General features: G+C 40.4%; 2 protein-coding genes across 4 annotated transcripts in view; one reads left to right on the top strand and one right to left on the bottom strand.

Moving 5' to 3' along the window:
• Window positions 1–6,098: 6,098 nt before the first annotated feature.
• Window positions 6,099–7,840, bottom strand: LOC124139627 (18S rRNA (guanine-N(7))-methyltransferase bud23-like). The gene has a single exon (XM_046506856.2). It carries the CDS (start codon window positions 6,987–6,989, stop codon window positions 6,156–6,158), a length of 834 nt encoding a protein of 277 aa, XP_046362812.2. The 5' UTR covers window positions 6,990–7,840; the 3' UTR covers window positions 6,099–6,155.
• Window positions 7,841–10,735: 2,895 nt separating this feature from the next.
• LOC124139628 (histidine--tRNA ligase, cytoplasmic-like) overlaps window positions 10,736–23,445 on the top strand; it is a 43,960-nt gene continuing 31,250 nt past the window's right edge. Inside the window, exons 1-2 of one of the 3 annotated variants that reach the window (XM_048388350.1) lie at window positions 10,736–10,885; window positions 11,880–11,989. In XM_048388350.1, the coding sequence (XP_048244307.1) occupies window positions 10,843–10,885; window positions 11,880–11,989 (153 nt within the window). In that variant the 5' untranslated portion in view covers window positions 10,736–10,842. Of the gene's footprint in view, window positions 10,886–11,879; window positions 11,990–20,555; window positions 22,264–23,445 lie in introns of those variants that run through there. The other 2 variants (XM_048388351.1, XM_048388349.1) reach the window with 2 other exon arrangements.

Below are 23,445 nucleotides of genomic sequence, written 5' to 3'. Positions count from 1 at the left end.
TGCGCACCCCTGCAACCCCCTCTATCGGGATGACATCGCTCGAGATCATGGTCTACCTTTTGTGCAAATGCATGGACGCAACGTCACGTTGAAGCTGGATAATGCCCGCCCGCTCTGATGGTCGTGCATCTGGGGGTCTACACGTGCCCAGAGCGTTTTAGCATTAATGCCCGCCCACATGTTGCACGTGTTTTAACAAACTTCTTGGGCAGCATAACATGACCGGCTGTTTTCCCATAGCTCTCCCCCATAGAACGTCTGGGATGAGATAGAACGTCGCCTACCACAGAACCAGCCTGTAAAGCTACCTCAGGTGGGCCAGTCTTTGGTTGACATTTAGGACAAAATGCCTTCGATGCGCCACCGTTGCATCGCCTGTACCAACGCAAATGGTGGTCCCACCCGATATTGACATTGTTCATCCCGTTGTTACAACATGCCTCTTTTAGGGCGTGTCGCTCTCCCTCCTGTTACGGGCGGTCGGGTAGCCTAGTGGTTAAAGCGTTCGCTTGTCACGCCGAAGACCCGGGTTCGATTCCCGACATGGGTACAATGTGTGAAGCCAATTTGTGGTGTCCCCGCCGTGATATTGCTGGAATATTGCTAAAAGCGGCGTAAAACCATACTCACTCACTCACTCCTGTTACCGCGTATGGGTCTTGTCAGTGAATTTATCATGATAACACCTTCATCAGACGAACGGACCAAAACATTGTTGTTTTTCAATAGCATAGCATTTACACCACCTTATATGAAGGACAGGTACTTTTTTCCGCTTGTAAATAATTTTGATAGAAACAAACAACTCTAAACTAAAAAGGAGACACAGTGAGTTGGAAGATTTAGAACCTGTGGAAAATCTAGATCTGCTTCATATATAGGGCTATTGTATTATAGTGAAGGGTGGGCGGAAGGGAAAATAATATGGTTCAGGGACTGTGAGACCGACAAACACTTCTTATATAACTAGGGGGCACGGGTGGCCCAGTCGTCTAAGGCGCCGCGATTCGCTGTGCATAGTTGCGTCCCTTGGGCACGCCAGAAACCTATGATTGTGGGTTCGAATCCCGGTTCGCCCCAATTTTGTTTCTAGGTTTGCCAGCACCATACCCGTGCTCGTGGGTTTCACCGAAGTGGTAAACGTCTGAGACCTGCATCACTTCGGGCTTTCCTCCCACATTAAGCTGACACGCCGCGTTATGACTGGAATACTGTTAAAAGCGGTGTTAAACCCAACTCACTCACTCACTCAAATATAACTAATGTACAGTTCAAATCTACGTTGTTCATGCTCATGCTACAAACCACTTGTTTGCCTCCCTGAACTAGATTAAGGAAACCCACATCCTAAAGTATTTTGTTTTCGGATATGTCAAACTTTAAGGTGTGTTTCTTTTGCAAGTGAGTAAATAATTTTCCCTACAGCGGCGTAAAACAACATTAATCATCCCAAACTGGCTCCCACAGGAGATATCGCTTTGGTGAGATCAAGCGATATCTACACTGTAGATATCGCTGCAATGAAATTGCATCTCAATGTTTTGAAGACCATTGTGACGTCATTGGTTACCATGACGTCACAATCAAATGACATCACTAATGGCTCTGCTACTGAAGCTGTTAGCAGTACTTTTTACACTTAAGACACTGCTTATTACTGTGTACAAACGGAAAAAGTTGGAAGAATGATGTTGGATGATAAATAGAATCTCACCCTCGTGTCTTTTGATATCAAATATATCAACACTCGTTGATAAAAGTGGAAAAAATCCTCGGCGAGCCTCGGAGTTTTCCCACTTTTATCAACTCGTGTTGATATATGCGATATCAAGAGACACTCTCGTTAGATTCTCTATTTCACAAATACTCCAAGTACATAAAAATAATTCACAGAAATACAAATAGCATTTCATGCTAAAGGATGTGTGTTTCTTTTGAATGTGAGTACATAATATTCCCGACAGCGGCGTAAAAACAGCATTTCACACAATACCCCAATTATATACGAGTAATTCACAGAAATACAGGCATCATTCATGTTTCGCCTCCCATCTACCCCACTGAGCCATGTATACATGTATGTAAAATAGAACCAGCCCCAGAAGCCTCGTTCAGCAGTCGGTGGTTCCTAGCATAACGCAGATAGGTTTACCCTAGGCCATGGCCAATAGGCCAGGCGCGAGGCAAATCACCACAAATCCCTCCAAGGACTGTGAGGGTGTCTTTGAAGTTCTCTACTGTTCCTACGCGAGAGAGAGCTGCACGCGAAGACGAACAAATCTGTACAGGGGTATCGAAAGTTAGTCCTTCATTGCTTGCTTCATTTAATCCGATCTATTTTAAGCGACATCAGAAACCAGGATGTTCGCGTTGCTGGCTCCCATGGAGATGTGCTTCAGTCATTATCTCATTACAATAACGTTATTTCAGGTAGCGAGCTGTAGCTTACTGAGTTTCATCAAAATGGACTTTACTGTAATCTGGTATTGTAATCACTGAACATGAGAAAGTGGCACAAGTTTTCCCCTCCCTTACGGTTTCGGGGCCATCCATGCACAATTAAACTGATCATCTGATATGGCTCAGAAAAAGGTTATCTCAAAGAATTAAGTTATTAACGAGTCGGTGTAAGTGGAAAACCGGCTTCGGTGTGGGATTGGTCTTCAGCAAGGCTTCAAGGGTGTACCGATGTTGTGGCATGTTCTCTTCCTAACGAGTCCCACCGCTAGGGAGTGGGGCTAACACAAGACTGGCCACAGTCTATTTATGATTGGTTTGGTTGGTTGGTTTGTTGTTTAACGCCACACTCAGCAATATTCCAGCTATATGACGGCGGTCTGTAAATAATGGAGTCTGGACCAGACAATTCAGTGATTAATATCATGAGCATCGATCCACGCAATTGGGATCGATTACATGCATCAACCAAGTCAGCGAGCCTGACCACCCGATCCCGTTAGTCGCCTTTTACGACAAGCATAGTCGCCTTTTACGGCAAGCATGGGTTGCTGAAGACCTATTCTACCCCGTATCTTCACGGGTCGTCTATTTATGAAATAAACGACGTCGTATAAGATAGCTACTCGATAAATCGCAAAGAACAATGAAGAACGAAGTGTGGTTTATTTCACGATAAAACATTGTTCTATCACGACGTCATTTCGTCATCATGACGAACATGCGCTCGCAACTTGATGACGTACGTTATTTTTGAGAGGAGAGTGTCTAGTGAGTTGTTCCCCATAGATATATCTGGGCAACGTAGATAAACGCAATGGCCGGGCGATTGTGTCCCACAGTGGGAGAGATATGACAATGGGTATTGGAGAAAAGGTACAGATAATCGACGTGCAATTTATGACAATATGCGGGAAAGAAATTAACGCCCCTGTTCATAAAATGGATTTGTCCGACATTGCCGAGGTTGTATTCTATTCAGGGAGTGATCATTATGTAAATACAGGTACATATTTTAAGGCTTGTACGTTTGATGACCAAAATAACAACATCCGAAAGAGGCTGTGCCTCGTTGTTTATTCTCCGCTTCAGTGTTTTATTGTACAATAAACAACACCCACTCATCGTTTATTTCTTAAATAGTCAGTGAGTTTGGTTTTCCGCCGCTTTTAGCAATATTCCAGCAATATCACGGCGGGGAACACCAGAAATAGGCTTTACACATTGTACCCATGTCAGGAATCGAACCCGGGTCTTCGGCGTGACGAGCGAACGCTTTGAGCACTTGGCTACCCGACAGGCCCTATTTAAAAGTATTGCTAAAGGCGGCGTTACACCATACCCACTCACTCTCTTTACTTGTGTGTTCCAAAGGCCTACATACCTACATACCTACAAGACCCGTGAAGATGTGTGTTAGAAAAGGTCTTCATCAACCCAAGCGACAAGACTGTTATTGTCGTGAGAGGTGACTAACGGGATCGGGTGGACAGGCTCGCTGACTTGTTTGATGCATGTCATCGTATCCCAGTTGCACGGATCGATGTTCATGATATCAATCACTGGATTGTCAGTTCCAGGCTCGATTATTTACACATCGCCGTCATACAGCTGGCATATTGAGAGGCGTTAAACAACAAACAAACAAACAATAAACACGCAATACAGCTCGTGCCCCCGATCCTATGACACGCCATGAGGGAAGTGAAACCACTTTTAAAAACACTCGCCGTTCACTCATTTGTTTTTACTAGAACGTGTAGCTGAGATTGAGCAAAGAATTGCGCTTATTTAAACAATGTTCAGTTAAACGCACGACAGGGGACACCGCGAATGGAATTTACACACAACACTCCTGTGAGAAGTCGAACCCGGGTCATCGAGCACGACTGTGACTGGGAACTGTCTTTGAAGAATGGTTTCATTCGTCACCACTCGCCCCTTTCCGTAACCTGCAAGCCATTCGGCTTGTCCCGGAATAACACGAGCTGTTCACGAATGCTGTGGTTTCTCATGATATAGTCGGAATCGTACAATCGACTCGGCCTTTGGCAGAGGTTTCTTATCAATACGGAAAGGATTTTGTCGATTTTACTTACCGTGCAGGCGAGTCTTGGTGATTTTATGACACTTCATTATATACTCAATTTTGACATTTCCTAATTACCAGGTAAATCATGACGACCATTTTCAGAAAATGTGATGTTTTCGAGATCGGTTAGCTAGAAGAAACTGCTAATTTAGCAGTTCCTGACAAAGTAGTAAAGGATACTTCCTGTAGATTCTTTATTGTATTACTTAGTACCAGACCCGTGAAGATCTGGGGAGGAAAAGGTCTTCAGCAAGCCCATGCTTGCTGTAAAAGGCGACCATGCTTGTCGTAAGAGGCGACTAACGGGATCAGGTGGTCAGGCTCGCTGAATTGGTTGATGCATCTCATCGATCCCAAATGCTCATGGTGTCAATCACTGGATTGTCTGTTCCAGGCTCGATTATTTACAGGCCGCCGTCATATAGCGGGAATAATGCTAAGTGCGGCGTTAAACAAAAAACAAACAATAATCGATAATCAAATGTAATTTCACTCAACAAAGAAGGTATAGAAACAGCGTATGAATACAATGTTTTAGTGGTCTGTCCAATTCATCATATAGTGCAGTCTACACAAACACGGTGAAAACCCTATCAAAGCATATCATGGGAATCGTTAGTCAATAGTTTATTGAGAAAGAAGTCATTGCATCGATGTTTGCATCGGAAACTGGACTTATAAAGTCAGTTAACACCTTTGACGCGGGAAGATGCGATGTCACTTCTTTCCCAGAGTTCCATGCGACCAGCATAGTACCTCTGCCACAGGCCAGCGCCATGTGACGATTTGTCACATCTTACAGTCCTTTCAAGGTGTTTTCGACAAGTCTATTACATGTATACACATCTAGATAAACATATGTAATAGAATGGTTAACTTTCACTGAGCAAATAGCATGAAACGTGAAAAAGTGGCTCCGCGTGCTATCTTCGAAGACTTTGGGAGAGCTAGCGATACGGTCACTTTGATGTATAAATATGTATTGTCATGCACCTCACTGTCACACTTATCTATGCAAATTATGCAAAACAATATGTAAAGCCAATATGTTCTGATTTCAGAATAAGCGCGTTTGTTTACAAAGAAAAGAAGAAGGTGCAAATGAACCTGTGGCAGTGGTTTTATGCGATGTCACCACTGCGCCGAATTGTGATGGGATGTATGGAGCTTGAAAGTAGTTCCTGCTAGGGTACCTCATTGTATATTTATCAAATCGTGTTTATCGGATTGGTTTATGGCATAGATAGTGAGTGAGTTGGGTTTTACGCCGCTTTTAACAGTATTCCAGTTATATCGCGGCGTGTCAGCTTAATGTGGGAGGAAAGCCCGGAGTGATGCAAGTCTCAGACGTTTACCACTTCGGTGGAACCCACGAGCACGGGTATGGTGCTGACAAACCTAGAAACATAATCGGGGCGAACCGGGATTCGAACCCACAATCATAGGTTTCTGGCGTGCCCAAGGGACGCAACTCGGCACAGCGAATCGCGGCGCCTTAGACGACTGGGCCACCCGTGCCCCCCTATGGCATAGATAACACTGTCCAGTATATGATAAACATATTTATTCACTAACTCAATGACATATCTATATATTCACATGTATTTTATTTGATCAATATCAAATATATTTTCTTCCCTCTGTGAGAATGAGGAAAATCACAAACCAGAGCACCATGAGGAAAGTATTTCTGTGCAACGTCCAAAGTGTTCTCCACGTCTGACAACATCCGAGGATAGAACTGTAGAACACCCCGTCCATTTTCATCAAGACAGTCGTGCAGAGACGAAAACAGCATTCCCATGTATCTGTGACAGTCAGACAGGGCGTAGATCCACTGTAACGCTGAAATACTCACAACCGTGCCAACACAACTCGCTCGAAACGGTAAATGGTAGAACATATTTAATTTCACACAATCCTGGCTGTTCAGTTTATTTTTACAAATACTTAACATAAACGTATTACTGTCTGTTCCGACAACAAAATATCCAGCCTTTTTCAAGATGGCGGAGCTAATCCCAGATCCACTACCAATGTCAAGGACGCAGGGGTTTGTTGAGAGAGGTTTTGTATGTTCAAGTAGCTCAATGGCTTTTCGTGTTAGTTCTGTCTGAATTCTGTGCATTCGTTCACTTTGAGTGTACACCGCCGATCTATCTTCGTCATAAATATCCTCAGAATAGCCTATCAGCTCAGGTCGTCTTTCAGATCCGCCACGAACTGTTCTTACTTTGAACGATTTCAAATCGTCCACTTGTTCAAAAGTATCGGGGAATTTGAAAACATTCCTTGTCGGATTTAACAAGAAATACATTCCCCTGCATAAGACACAGTTTCCGTGTACAAGTTTGACATAATGTTGATGTAAAACGAAATATCCAGTCCGTGTTTTAAGAAAAACCGGTTTAAAAGTCCACCACTTCCGCAAGTTGTACATGGTAACAAGTCTCGGATACAGTCCCCGACAAGAGACACTTGTGTTTGATCGGTAGCGTACGTTTGACTTACATTCTGGTGCACTCTATAATGTCACCGTGGCCTGTTGCGTCGTGAGTCAACTACTTCGGTGTTAGAGTACGCTTGTGCATGACGCAATATGAAGCAAGTGACTTAGTGTCTCAGATCCGCGTCTGAAATGCATGGCGTTGCTAACAGAACTTCCTTCCAATTACACCGGTTTTTCTAAAAAGATGGAATATTTATCCTAAAACGAAATAATACCTGCTGTGGGGAGCTTTCGATTTTGTTAAGATTGACAAGTATGTACAGGGTCAATTTTCTATGAGTATAAGGGTCACCTAAACTATGCAAAATAGGCTACACAAATTTGCATATCTGCCTTCAGATTTAGGTGCTTTATAACAGGGACAATGTGCACTTACATTATCTGAATGCATGCACCTGTGTAAATATTGTTTTAAGTGTTTTGTGTTCCAGATAAATATACACAATACGCCTCGTGAAAACGATTTGATTTTTCTTATAAAACCGTTCCAAATCCATGCGTAATGTATAGTTATTATACAGGATTAATTAATATTATGTATCGTTCTACATCGATGTGTAATAAATACTTGTCATGAGGTTTTATTAATGTTATGTACTTTAATCGACAATTTTTCTCATTACCGTTAAACTGTTTCGCTGAAACTACGCGTTTTAGCTGTCGTGACGCGCTGGTTGTGAGTTCGTATCCCAGACCCTAATGATTATGTGGTATTGTTTTTTCACTACCATAATTATGGTCCCGTGAAGATTCCTGGTTAGAATTGGTCTTCAGCAACCCATGCTTGTCGTAAGAGGCGACTAATCGGATCGGGTGGTCAGGCTGGCAGACTTGGTTTATGCATGCCATCGTACCCGAATTGCGTAGTTCGATGCGCGTGATTGTCAGGTCCAGACTCGATTATTTATAGACCGCCGTCATATAGATAGAATATTGATGAGTGCGGTGTTGAACAACAACCAAAACGAACAAACAATAAGTCTTAGGGAATCCCTGGCTATATATATTAGCGAGCTAATCATGTCGAACAAGGCGACTAAATGTATTTGTGGTCAGGCTCGGGGATTTGTTTGTTTGTTTGTCATCGGTGCCCAACCTTGTGGATCGTTGTTTATTATAAGATATCAATAACTTGTTTGTGTGGACATGAATATTTACAGCCCGCCGTCATATAGCTGGAATATTGCTGAGAGCGACATAAACAAGAACCGAACAATAACATAATTGTGCATGCATGGGATTGCGTCACTTGAGACTTTCCTTCGAAATTAATAATAAATATCTGACTGTAATACTCCTAAAAGTGACGTAAAACTCCGTGTTTGTGAATGCGTGTGTGTTTGTGCCTCTGTGTGCGCGTGCATGCCTGCGTGCGCGCGTGTTTGTGCCTCTGTGTGTGCGTGCGTGCGTGCTTTGGTGGGTGGATTTTTTCTGGAACAAATATTTATAAAAACGAAATCCCAGCCCCTCCTAATAGAAGGACCCTTGCTTGCTCAGACATGTGTTTCCCTCGCATTTGTTCCATGTTCTATGTAATATGTTGTGTATTACAAGCTCAGATGCAGCAGTCATCATCATTCCGCTTTATCGGCGAGTGACAATAGAAAACAAAGGATTCCATCGGTGTGTGGTGCTCGTTAAAATACATACAATAGACGACAGTAAAGAAAGAACATGCCCAGTCCCGCACTGTGCACGTGCATATCTGCATGTGTGAGTTTAGTCACTGCATGTATCGATATCGACCACAACGCTTGACCTCACCAGAGCAACCCCGACAACACATATCGTGCGCCGTTTGTCCGTACAGACAGATTTCAGGCAACTAGAGAATGTATAGCTTAAACCTTTCAACAATCTTAGATAACGAAAGGAAAAAAATGTAATCTGGCACATGCGTTATAGGTACCTTATTGACCACAAATGCCGTATTTCCTCGATTAAACGCCCGGGCGTATATTTTCTTTAAGACACTCTTCATTCTAGGCGTTTAATCGCAAAGATAATAATGGGATAGAATTTCGTGCCTAAAAATGACAAAACATTCATTTAAGATTTAATAGTGAACTTCATTCTAGCATATTTTCTACCTACATACCCCCGGAGGAAAACCCCTAAAATCTTCTAAAAGAGACAAAAGAGTACATTTATTAACGAAATAATATGAACTCAATAAAATTAACATCTATTCATTGGTAAAAATGACTTGTGACTGGGACTCTCAAAAGCGTAATCCTCACTTGACAAAACAAACATACAAACAAACTTGAAATTATCGTGCCCTTAAGGAGAACACGAATTGCTTTCGTCTAAGGCGGCACCGTTCGCTAGACGTCAGCATGCACCATATACCTGTGCTCCTGGGTTTCGCCAGAGGAGGTGAATGTCTAAGACATGCATCGCTTCTGCGTAAACAGAATTCACTTATTCACATGCGAAACAAACTTGTTATTTACCCGTGGAGATCCAGGTTACAACAGATCCCTAGCACCTCATTTCTGGTCGTATAAAAGCCAACTCGTGAGTGAGTGAGTATGGTTTTACGCCGCTTTTAGCAATATTCCGGCAATATCACGGCGGGGGACACCAGAAATGGGCTTCACACATTGTACCCATGTTGGGAATCGAACCCGGGTCTTCGGTTTGACGAGCTAAAAGCGGCGTAAAACCATACTCACTCACTCACTCACTCACTCGGTTTGACGAGCTAACGCTTTAACCACTAGGCTACCCGACCTCCCGAGCCAACTAAATTGGATATGCTGATCGGGCAGGGTGCCTTTGATTGTATATCATCATTCCTTGATGCATGGCGTGGATAGTTGCTGATGCAGGTTTTCATCACTGGCTTGCCTGTTCCAGACTCGAGTATTGACAAACCGCTGTGATATACACTAGCGGAAAGGGGTAACTGTGCTTCATAGAAAGTGGTGTAAATGTTGTGTTATTGAAAATAGCAACGTGATGTATGGTCAATGATGAATCAAAGATTAGCCCAACTGAGTTAGTATTACCGGTTCTGTTGTGTAACTTGTGGGTGGGCATTATCCTGCTACAACATGACGTTATGTCCCTGCATTTGAACAGAGGGTAGAACTTGATCTCGAAAAACTGTCGTCCCGGCATCGAAAGACCCAATACCATTATAAGTGGATTTGTTATGGAAGACATATAAGAAAATACAAGTGGGGACAAGTTTTATGAGCACCTGATAGCTAAACAATCATTATGTGCTGTTCACATTAAAACCACCCGTGTGTAAATATCATGCTCCCAACAAACGCACAAACATCCAAATTGTGCGCCGTGCATAAACATTCACGTGCAAACTGTGAATCACGACCTTAAAATTGAGGAAATGTCTCAATGAATATGCATTGAAAGATCCATTATGTAATTTGAGAATTATTTTTTTAATTACTTTTTCCCGCTATTATATACTTGGAATAATGTGGGGTTAAACAACATTCACTGACGCATTAGTGCTTTAATGAGAGAAATTTGCTTTCAACAAATGAATAAACATATAAGTATTGCTAAACCTGTCTTCCTTTTAAAGGTCTCCTAACGCATAAACCAATCAATAAAAGTGTGGCCTCAATTCATATCTCTCCAATGCCCCAACTCACCTCTCTCCAAATCCCCACATGGGGGCCTATAAGTTTGATCCCCCGCAAGGTATAATAACAGGAACCTTATTTGTATCCCCATAGAGGGCATTGCAGCACGCGCGGTAGTCGGTTTACTTGGTACGGAAGACATAGTTACATACAAAACCATAACGATGTCCACTGAATCGGATACAGACGAAATGCGGGCTATAACAGGTGTGTACAGCATCATCAGCCGTCTTTTATTCATTATCATGTACATTAGGAATATGTTCTTTTATATGTCGAACATGATACTTAAAAATCACGAATGTATTGCGTCATTAATATTCAGTCAATGTGTAAATAAGTCAGTGTGTAAAATGACTTAAGCATTTACAAAACGCGATTCACAAATAAAATCCGTCATTTTACAAATGGGCTGAAAAATCTTTCCAATTAGTTTACTATGACAACAAGGGCCAAACATTTTTATGCTGAATTTCTCCACCGATGACTGAAAATAATGGTTTTAAAAGTAAACGAAAATTAATTATATTATATTTTTGGCTTCTAATCCCAACATGATCAGTAAATTGTGATGTTTTAGGCCCTTAAGTTGAACTTTTTATAATTTTAGTCAATCTGTCAAATAAATGGACAGATGTTTCAGTCAATTTGTAAAATGACTGAAATGTTTTTTAGGCACTTTGTAAATTGCCTTAGTGAATTACATTTTACACTTTGACTTATTTTACCATATATTGTCACATACAATCGCTGTGAGCCTATAAGACTTGTGTATACGCCCTGGTATATGCCGTGAATGAAAATTCTGTCAATGTATCTTTATTACGTGTTTTGTTTATGATATGAGAAGGGTAGATACAGAAACCATATTCCGAACGGTATGAGTATATATGTGGTCTTTAGTAGAATTTTTAAAAACAAAATAAACGCCGCATTGAGCAAGCTTCAGCTATTTGTAGGCGATGTGCAAATAATCGAGTCTGGGCCAGGCAATGGGACAGTGCTTGACAACGTTGGTTTTCTTGCTTTGATATCTGCTTGCATTTAGAATTGAATTATTTTCCTGTTTGCGTGAACTTTCCTTCTTCGGATAGTCTTCACTTCTTTCTCAGTAAGTTTAAGCATAGTTGTTTCCATGCTGTTCGCAGCAGGAATTTTCACCTAGATCCTTATTCAGTAATACTTCCTGTTTCACTTTTAGATGAAACCGATGAAAACATGGCTGACGTTCAGAAGGCATTGAAAGATGAAATTAAACAACAAGGGGAAGTAGTACGGAAATTAAAGGCTGAAAAAGCAGACAAAGATAAGGTGAGGTCATAAACGCATCAGTATGGCTTTATAGGCTTGTTACCTGATCTGTCAAAATAGTGCAAAATACGAGCCGGCGTGTTCAACACGTGGGTTGTGTTCAATAATCTGTTATGACAGCGAGATAACATTACGCAGTAGTAATTGTTAGTCATACACACTTTTCCCTCTATTTTGTTAAGTATTGTGTTATTTTGTCAGTGACATGTTAGCGTGATGCGGCGTAGATATCCTTAAGTCGTCCAATTGCTTCGTGTTTCGAGTTCAGCTGCTACTTGAATGATGCAAAGACATACGTCCGTGAATGATGCAATCATGTTAATCTGGTGACTTGCTACTGTTTTAGAGCTATTGTTACGAGTGCAGAGAAGCAAATGGGTCAAAACCACACGCACAATTATTAAGTTGAATTACACAACAATCTAAAAGCAATTTAAGAGTTTATTGACACTAAGAATAATTCATTACACTAGCGCTGGCACGAGTCCAAATTTACTACCCGGGTACCCAACCCCCTATTACCCGACCCTACCCGGGTACCCACTGCAGGTCTCAAGAGTTGGGAACAAAATGTCTAATTGGGAATAGTTTAACTGTAGCCCTGGCAAAAACTGTTTAGATACATGTATGAAACCAGAGACCATATATTAGATACTTAGATATATGGTCTCCTATGAAACGATCAAATCATGCATACACTGAAATTGACTGAAGCTTTATCTTTACTCAAACATATACAAGTCAAAAGGAATGTGTGCATCATCATAAAGAAATGGGAACATTAGCAACTTGTAGTGTAACCACTGAGCTCTGGGAGTTTTTGTCATTTGACAATATGTAATGTGACTAACCACGGGTCCGGGTAGTACTGTGGGTACCCAGGTCCAACTCAGGACCCACCCGACCCGAGTACCCGAGTTACCTGTCCCAGCCCTACATTACACACAATACTGGCTAATTAATATAACTAAGGGCACCCTAGCAAGTAGCAATACTGTTGGCAAAGCAATATGGCAATATTAATATGCAAAGTCATAATCATCAGTGGTATGATTCTCCGAATCTGCATAAGACATCGTTATTTCACTGTGGTACATTGTTTACCGAGCATTGACATGATCTCTTTTCTCTCAACCCCGAGGGGGCACGGCTGGCCCAGTCGTCTAAGGCGCCCCGATTTGCTGTGCAGAGTTGCATCCCTTGGACTTACCAGAAACCTATGAGCGGTTCGCCCCGATTATGTTTCTAGGTTTGTCAGCACCATACCCGTGCTCGTTGGTTTCACTGAAGTGGTAAACGTCTGAGACCTGCATCACTTCGGGCTTTCCTCCCACATTAAGCTGACACGCCGCGATATAACTGGAATAGTGTTAAAAGCAGCGTTAAACCCAACTCACTCAATCACACTCACTCTCAACCCCGACTGGGTGCAACTTCACAAACAGGTAATGGGGTCCGTATTATACAACATGTTACAGATAAAACAGAAAGAGGCAACAGTCAAGGCTGTGTCACATCAAGTTACAAAAACCATTGCCCTTATACACAATCACAAGTGTTTTAAAATACATTGCCGAAAAGCTACCTTTTTTCGCTAAAACACAAAAGCTACTCACTTGAATCAGTCAGATCTCTAGCTGTATATTCAATTACATAACTTTGATATGATTATGAATGATTAAACCTTGAAATTTGGTAGTTCGTCAGTCACAGACAAAACATGTAGGCTTTACTCGAGATGGCTGTATTAGTGTAAGAAGATTTCTGTTTTCATGACCCAGCATATCTCTCCAAATCAGAATGGGTATTAACTTACAGTAAGTTTCACCAAACATGCACACACACAAAAGACAACTAATAACTAGTCCTTATTTAAAGTTGTTATTTTAGAAGTCAGTTTCTTTAGACATTATTTTCATTGATCGTGAGAATCAATGTTAAATATGAATTTTAATTAACGAAACATACACATTTATGATTAATAGAAACAAACCACAATTGTGATTTATTACAGGGACTAGATCGCCTTTTTGTCAACACACATAGATCATCTCAGTGCAGAGATGCATCACTTTGTTCACCAGAAACCTATGATTGTTGGTTCAAATCCAAGTTCACCCCAGCTCATGGGTTTCACCGAAGTGGTAAACGTCTGAGTCCTGCATCACTTCGGGCTTCCCTCCCACATTAAGCTGACACGCTGTGATATAACTGGAATACTGTTAAAAGCGGCGTTAAACCCAACTCACTCACTCACTCTCTCTCTCTCTCTCACTTTCTTACATTGGAGGTTGAAGCCCAAGTGTTCTTAAATAGGTAGAGGAAATAATGACAGGACAGTATTTGTCTTCTATATATAAGCAGTACCAAATGACTTAATAATACTTGGAAAATATCGCTAAAAAAACTCAAATTTAGTCCTGGTAATAAAATTGCTGTTTGTCCAAAAATTGTCAGTTAGGCAGAGAATTATCGAAAAATAGTTTCTAATTATCCCAATTATATTCTTAAGTTGTCCTAACCAACGTAACAATTATGAATGGTCAAAAAACTATGCATGAAAGCCCTACTTAAACAGAGATAATTAAGCTAGCTACATGGAACTTCTGATTCCAAATTAGTCAGGTACTAGTTACCTCCCCTTAACAGTTTGTCTGCAAGTCACTTGACTGCTAAACAGTACACCCAGTTTTGTCAGCAAGGAAACATGGTTCAATGCGATGACAAATCTGTGCAGACATGTGCATAAGAAACGACATCTGTTTTGTTAATCAATGAGGAATAAGCTTATGGAATATACAAACTTTTCAAGAAAATATATAAATAGGAGAAATTTGTTGTGAAAAGGGACCTATTTTGCCCAAATGTAGCACATGTTTCACCAAATATAACTGTTTAATTTTTTATATACAATTGTTTACATGTCACTGCTTGTAATGTTGTTTTATTTGTTTGATAAAGAACACTTGTTCAGACATTTTAACGCAAGATTTAGAAATCTGTGGTCCTTTCACTGGCAGTCAAGCTTGCAAGCGCCCCAATCTCAGACAGCCATACACATTGTGTCCTCTACTGTCCATTTCATTTACATACCAAATATTTCTGTGAAGATCGGGATTAGAAAAATAGATCTTCAGCAACCCATGCCTGCCACAAAAGGCGACTATGCTTGTCGTAAGAGGCGACTAATGGGTTGAGTGGACAGGCTTGCAGACTCAGTTGATGCATGTCATCATATCCCAATTGCGTAACTCAATGCTCATGATATCACTCACTGGATTGTCGGTCCAGATTTGATTATTTAGAGACCGCCGTCATATAGCTAGAATATTGCTGAGTGTGGCGTTAAACAACAAAGAAACAAACATTAACCTACATGTTCATGCAGGATGGGTACAGCTCAGATGTGGAAGTAGAATGTTTATGTGATGATTATCATGAATAATTCAAGTCATTCCTGTAAGCACCACCATAAGCAGAATCATAATTTATAATCATTCAAAAATTATATACAGTAAACCATAACCACAATGAAGGCTGCCTATCCTACAAATTTCAAGCTGTTTGCAAACTGGGTTAGTCGATGTATGCGTATATGCAGAACATTATATTTGCATATTGCTGTTGTCTCTATCTCTAACAAGGAAGAAAAACAATTATTCTGTATAATTGTCATCAGTGCCTTTTGCATGTGCGCCTCTCACTTTGCTGTTTTGGGTTATGAAATGCATGTCCCGGGGCAAGTATACCATTCATTTTGGACCAACTCGAGCACATTTATCAATCAACTAAATATTACTTGCCCATGTTGATGGGCCTATTATGAGTAATTATACCCCGGTTTAAGATAATAGTAGTAGTAGCGGTAATTTCTTTTCTATCTGTTCGTTTGGTTGAACGAAAAGCTACAAAATCATAAGTACTGTACAAATACTAGAAAGCATAGAATTACATATTGTATACAAATTTCATAAAACACATTTCACAGTTCATAAAGGGATAAGCAGTTGGTACCTGATGCATGTAAATATTTAGTTGTTAATTTCATACCCTTTCTCCCATGTCGCCGTGGCAGAAGACTACATTTATTAGCCTTCAGTGCGGACTTCACAGGTTCGAATCCCGCTGGCGACAAACCTTTTTCATAAAATTGTTCTATCATCAAGACAAATGATAGGGGAAAAAAGAAGTTCTGTCATTGCCACATCTTGTTTAACTCACAATTCATTTAGACCACGGTCAAAGACAAAGGAGCCATGATTTAAGTTTGGGTTTCAAAGCCTAATAGGTTTTTTTCCATTCGTAAATGTTTGTCATTATGTATATAAATGAATATCTAAATTTTCTTCTTTCCCAATTTATGTACTGTTGTAAACACCTTTCACTCAAATTAACAAGATCTTTCTCAGTAATTAATCCTTGATTAATCAGTGTCAACTCAGTTTATTGCCTATTACAGTGATTGACCGCTTGGACTATCATGTAGGTACGATGTATTTACAGGAATCAAAACAAACAAAGCTTTTCAGTGTAGATAATCTTCATTGTGTTACAACTGCAGACAGAAACTGCTCAGTCCTAGCTGTTGATCATGTCCGGTCAAAATTAAAGTATGTCCGGACAATACTTTTTAAAATGTCCGGACAGAAAAATTTAAATGTCCGGTAAGCAATATTTTAAACCGGACATTTGAGATTCCCGATCGGACATGTCCGGCGCATATGACGGTTTCCGGACCCCTGCCCAACACCCAAAGGATACCTTCAATACAGGCTAAGTTAAGCCACCGGTGCAGAATAAGCCACTAGTTCAGTGCCAGAATGCTCACAACATCAATGACAGATTTGATGAAGTACAGGCTGCCGTGAGAATATTGTGAGACAGCACACAAACTAATCATGATTTATAAATGCTGATGCCCATTTATTTCGAATATCTGAAGGTCACAAATTGCAAGCACACAAACCTCATCAGTTGGTTCAAATTACAGAGATGTATAGTACTTGGGCCTGTTCTGACCAGGACTGTCAGGTAGTTGGTAACAAGAGATGGTCCACTGTGACGAACCACATTTCTGCTCCATTGTTTGTCGAAGCGTGTCTCCAGATCATGATGGAGGGGTCATATTGCGGTCCAGATTGACCGACATTTTCCTGCTGATACACCTGAGATCCCAGTTTCTCATCACTCAGGGATTCAAGGACAGAATAGGAATGTGTGATCCTAATTTAACTGATTCTGATTGGCTGAAATGGACTCGATATTGTGCATTATACTTCTAACTGACTGGAAGGAATTGTGACTGAAGTGGCTTCACTGTGACATTTTGTCATTTCAACATTTGTAGCTATGCCTCAGCATGGAACCAGGGGCCGATGTGTAGGCTGCTGCAGCAGCATGATGTGGTCTCTTGTGATGAATAAAAATATCAGCATACCGACCTGGCTGTAAAAAGAGTTCATCTTATGTACACTGTAGTCTTAACTATCTTACCACTATTCCTACAGCCATGTCTATCTTACCACTATTCCCACACTACAGTCATGTCTACCTTACCACTATTCCTACACCACAGCCATGTCTATCTTACCACTATTCCTACAGCCATGTCTATCTTACCACTATTCCTACAGCCATGTCTATCTTACCACTATTCCTACAGCCATGTCTATCTTACCACTATTCCTGCAGCCATGTCTATCTTACCACTATTCCTACAGCCATGTCTATCTTACCACTATTCCTACACTACAGCCATGTCTACCTTACAACTATCACTGGAGCCATTTCTACCTTACCACTATTCCTACAGTCATGTCTATCTTACCACTATTCCTACACTACAGCCATGTCTACCTTACCACTATCACTACAGTCATGTCTACCTTACGACTATTCCTACAGTCATGTCTATCTTACCACTTTTCCTATACTACAGCCATGTCTATCTTACCACTATTCCTACACTACAGCCATGTCTATCTTACCACTATTCCTACACTACAGCCATGTTTACCTTACCACTATCACTACAGTCATGTCTACCTTACCACTATTCCTACAGTCATGTCTATCTTACCACTTTTCCTATACTACAGCCATGTCTATCTTACCACTATTCCTACAGCCATCTCTATCTTACCACTATTCCTACACTACAGCCATGTCTATCTTACCACTATCACTGCAGCCATGTCTCTTACCACTATTCCTACAGCCATCTCTATCTTACAACTATTCCTACACTACAGCCATGTCTATCTTACCACTATCACTGCAGCCATGTCTATCTTACCACTATTCCTACACTACAGCCATGTCTATATTACCACTATCACTACAGCTATGTCTATCTTACCACTATTCCTACAGCCATGTCTATATTACCACTATTCCTACACTACAGCCATGTCTATCTTACCACTATTCCTACACTACAGCCATGTCTACCTTACCACTATCACTACAGCCATGTCTATCTTACCCTTATTCCTACAGCCATGTCTATCTTACCACTATTCCTACACTACAGCCATGTCTACCTTACCACTATCACTAGAGCTATGTCTATCTTACCACTATTCCTACAGACATGACTCATGTCTATATTACCAATATCACTAGAGCTATGTCTATCTTACCACTATTCCTACAGTCATGTCTATATTACCACTATCACTACAGCCATGTCTATCTTACCACTAATCCTACAGTCATGTCTATATTACCACTATCACTACAGCTATGTCTATCTTACCACTATTCCTACAGTCATGTCTATATCACCACTATCACTACAGCCATGTCTATCTTACCACTATTCCTACACTACAGCCATGTCTATCTTACCACTATTCCTACACTACAGCCATGTCTATCTTACCACTATTCCTACACTACAGCAGTGTCTATCTTTCCACTATTCCTACACTACAGCCATGTCTATCTTTCCACTATTCCTTCCTACACTGCATGACCAGTGCACACAAACATTCACTGGTATAAACTTTTCTTCATATGTTGCTATAGTCCATCCATGCACAACTGCTTTGTGACTAGCTACTGAGCATGACAATTACCCGTGGAACATGTTCAGAACTTTCTGGTAGGTTAATTTGTCATGCACTGCTAACAATTGCTGTATTTCCTCTAATAAGACCCTTATTAACTTCAGCTTACTATTAATTTCTGTTTGGATTCCTGGTTTTAATTGGTCCTCAGTAATCTGTGCTGGTTGTAGGAAGCGATTCATTTAATGGGTGGGTAGTCATGGCAACATGTTTGAGCACATATCATCACACCCCATATTGTTTGTTGCTCAATATATCAATCACTTGATTGTCTGGCCCTGACACAATTATTTAAGTCATGTAGCTGAATATTTTTAACCCAGCCCTATCCTTTATTCAGTAAACTTTATGATGATAAAATGTTATAGGAAGAAATCATTAGCTGTAGGTGCCCTGGTCTTTATAAGAGGCCTCTTTCTTACTTGTAAACCGAGACCGCCTCTGTGGTCTTGTGGTAGAGCGTCCGCCCAGAGAGCGGAAGGTCCAGGGTTCGATCCCGGGCCGCGTCATACAAAAAGACGTTAAAAGATTGTACTTGTTGTTACCCTGTCTGGCGCTCGGCATTAAGGGGCTAAAACAAGGACTGGTCGGCTCGGAGTCAGTATACTGTGTCTGAGTGGGGTATTCATGTTAAACTGCGGCATGGTATCTCAGTGAGCTAGCACTATAAATCGGCATCAGTCCGGACTAGTACAAGCAGCCACACACACACATGCACGTCGCTATATAAGTGCAATAATCTTGGACGCGACGTTAAACCCAATTTCACCTCACCTCACTTGTAAACCTATATGCCTAGATCCAGTCATAAAGGGATTCTGGACTTTGGGCCATTGTATGATGTTAATACCTGATAATTCAATTCTTTCTACTGCCACCTGTACTATGTGTACCATGTCTCATATTAGAGGAAATATGCTACTTTACACTGGCCTTCTATGAGGCAGCATAACTTTATCAACTGCTACCTGTGCTATGTGTACCATGTCTCATATTAGAGGAAATATGCTTCTTTACACTGGCCTTCTATGAGGCAGCATAACTTCATCAACTGCTTCCTGTGCTATGTGTACCATGTCTCATATTAGAGGAAATATGGTACTTTACACTGGCCTTCTACGAGGCAGCATAACTTTATCAACTGCTACCTGTGCTATGTGTACCATGTCTCATATTAGAGGAAATATGGTACTTTACACTGCCACCTGTAGCATGTACAATGACATTACATTAATAGAGACAAGCTGTACTACGAGGCAGCACAGCTTCACCAAGTGCTACCTGTAGACCTGTTCTATGAGACAGCATAGCATATATATTCCACCTTTATGGAATGACAAGGTATTTCATCATGCACCAGCCCACATTATATCAGGTATACACAGCATGAAGTATCCGTTACCTGTCCCCTTGTCATGGATCAACAGATCAGCTGATGCAATAAACTATAAATAGCGCCAGGAGCTCCCCGACAGCCTTGCACTCCCTCAGCCGTGACACTTGACCTCACTGAGGTAAAGTATTGACAGGTTTTCAGTCTCGGGTCCCATGCGATACCGGCATGGACGGAAAAACAGCTGATTCCTGCTGATGCAACACTAGAGAAATGTACAGTGATATAGCTGTAGGAAGCGGCATGTTAGTTTAATACCAGCACAGCACAGTAACCGGCCATAGGAAACAGCACTGTAGGACTTTGTGGGAGAGCTGTGACAATCCTGTTCGCATTGGACAAAGTTGTTATTCAAGAGCATTTGACGGGGAAGAAGAAAACGAAGTATTGCGGTTCTGGAGGAGAGTTGATGAGGATGTACTGACAGTTATAAGCATATATGGATTTCTGTGTGGCATATATACAGATGTAAATCGGTTGGAGGATAGCTGTGATATATACAAATTTGTCATATGATATATGGATGAAACAGAAGCTATTCAAAAGATACATGATATATAAACTTGGATTATATAAAATACTTACCAGGAAGTATGACAATTGTGTTTGGAGGAATATAAACAAGGAACAAGCACTCTCGTCTGCTGTGATTTTCAATGATTTTGGATTGATGTGATTTTTTATTTTCTACAAAACAAGTTGCAACGGTTTTGATTTTGGAAAAAAACTAATTCCTTTGTGAGTTATGATGTATGGGATTACAGCAGTTGTAGGTGTTGTTCAGGGTGTGACGGTGCGGTCAAGGTGTCGGTCATCTCAAATACCCACGCCACGACAACTGTGTTGTACAAGTATTCTAGTATGTACTCAGAGTAATTTTGCTGCATTAATATTACAGTCAAGTCAGGCATTGTGACTTGTTCATGCAAGGAATCCGAGCAGATAGCTCTTATGCTGTTCAACTTGAGTAGGTGCTTGTTAAGAACATGAAGAAAGGATAGATTTCATTTTCAGATCTCTAAAAATTATTTCTTGTGAATATTTCTCATAATTATTTGTGATATTCGTATGAAACAGTATCCTGTGAAAATATGTGAACATTTTTGTGGTAAGAAAAAGATATTGTAGAAGATACGAAATTTGCTAAGATTTCATTCAAGATAAAGCTAGAAAGATCTCATCGTACAATGGGAAGATAAGAGAGTTGAAAAGATCTCATCTGCTCATAGAAGATTAGAAAGAACAAATCTCTAAGAAGATAAGATCTCATAGAAGATAAGAAAGTTGAAAAGATTTCATCTGCTCATAGAAGATTAGAAAGAACAAATCTCTTAGAAGATAAGATCTCATAGAAGATAAGAAAGTTGATAAGATCTCATCTGTTCATAGATGATTAGAAAGAACAAATCTCTTAGAAGATAAGATCTCATTGAAGATAAGAAAGTTGATAAGATCTCATCTGCTCATAGACGATTAGAAAGAACAAATCTCTTAGAAGATAAGATCTCATAGAAGGTAGGAAAGTTGACAAGACCTCACAGAAGATAAGAAAGTTGCAGAGATCTCACAGAAGGCTGCAACAGCTCCTAAGAGTCTAGAAGTATCACGGTGGGATAATAAGGTCCTGTGGTTGAGATAATCCAAGCAGAAAGATGTCATCGGATCAGCCCAACATGTTTCTGGATGGGAGTAAGGGTGTGGTGCTTGTTGGACGTACTCGGGAACAGTTTGAAATCTACAAGCAGATCCAGGAAATAGGTGAAGGAATTGCTGACCTGAAAGCCCAGAAACCACCAGGTTATAAGAAACAGGTGCAGTTTATTATTTCCACATCAGATTTGCTGACTCTGCAATTATTGAAAGGTTTGCAAAAAGTGTACCAAAACTCCTTATATTTAATACTGTCAGCAGAATCTTATATCATCTATAATAGACTTGAAATTACTCTTTCTCATGCAGCATGACAAAAACATTCTATACGCAGAGTTTCAGATGGTAGTCGGTCACCGGTCATAGACTGATAAAATAATAATTTGACTTATGATTTGTTTCAGTAGTTGGACTTTGGACCGATAGAAATGCTGGGCAAGGTGTCAGGTTTCATAATTCCATAAATGTAAAGTAAATTGTAAGGATTAGTCCTACAAGTTTACAGTGTCGATTTAATAAAACAATGCACAGCCATCAAAAATCATAATTGAACTTTTGAGTAGCATGTGTCTTTGCATCATGCAATCTGTATCAGAGCTTTAGTGACTTAGTCAAGCGCTTTTCTTATCGCGACATTCATTGGCCAGATCATATATATTCATCCAATCACAAATGGTGTTGCATTAATTTGTTATGGTTTTTCCACCATTTTGGTTGACTTGACTTACTGACTTTTGCTTTTGACTTATTACATTTCTTGGGTACAAGTCATTGATATATGTACAGCTTTTTGTGACAAAATCAGTGAAGATAGTTCTCACAATAACGCAACAATAAGTTGTGTATCCCTTAATTGTTACATTTTCATCCTGATCTTTCAAAATGTGAGCATGGTGAGGTCGGAGGCATTATCTTTGTATTTGTGCCTTGGTTCAATTCCCTACACGTACAAGCCTACTTGTGGTGTCTCAAAACATATTTTAAGTGTTAGAAACTAATCCTTTTAGTTCACTAGTCCATATTATGATAACATACAGCAAAACCCTTAAAAATGGTACATTTGTACCGGTCATTATGATACCTTAACTATTGGTCAGTTTGGCAAGGACTATAGAACAAGTGCCAGTTTTTAATGCTTATTTTTCATCTAGTTTTATAAGTGAAATTATGACCTTTCTCAGTACCACAGATGTCTGTGATAGTTTATCAACATCTGTTTAAACAATAGTACATACATCACACATTGCTATAGTTCAAATAACTAAGTTATACAAAATACTGGAATTTAATGTATAATTTCCCACAGGTTTTAACAAGATAATTGTCCTGGATTTGCTTGAAAA

The sequence above is a fragment of the Haliotis rufescens genome, unplaced genomic scaffold, assembly GCF_023055435.1.
Source record: "Haliotis rufescens isolate VD_foot unplaced genomic scaffold, xgHalRufe1.0.p SCAF_7, whole genome shotgun sequence".
Taxonomy (NCBI): domain Eukaryota; kingdom Metazoa; phylum Mollusca; class Gastropoda; order Lepetellida; family Haliotidae; genus Haliotis; species Haliotis rufescens.
The sequence above is the reverse complement of the archived record's forward strand: the minus strand, read 5'-3'. Positions and strand labels throughout refer to the sequence as shown.

What these genes read in the sequence shown, in the direction of transcription:
- LOC124139627 (XM_046506856.2), bottom strand. Translation starts at nt 6,989, where the DNA reads ATGTACAACTTGCGGAAGTGGTGGACTTTTAAACCGGTTTTTCTTAAA.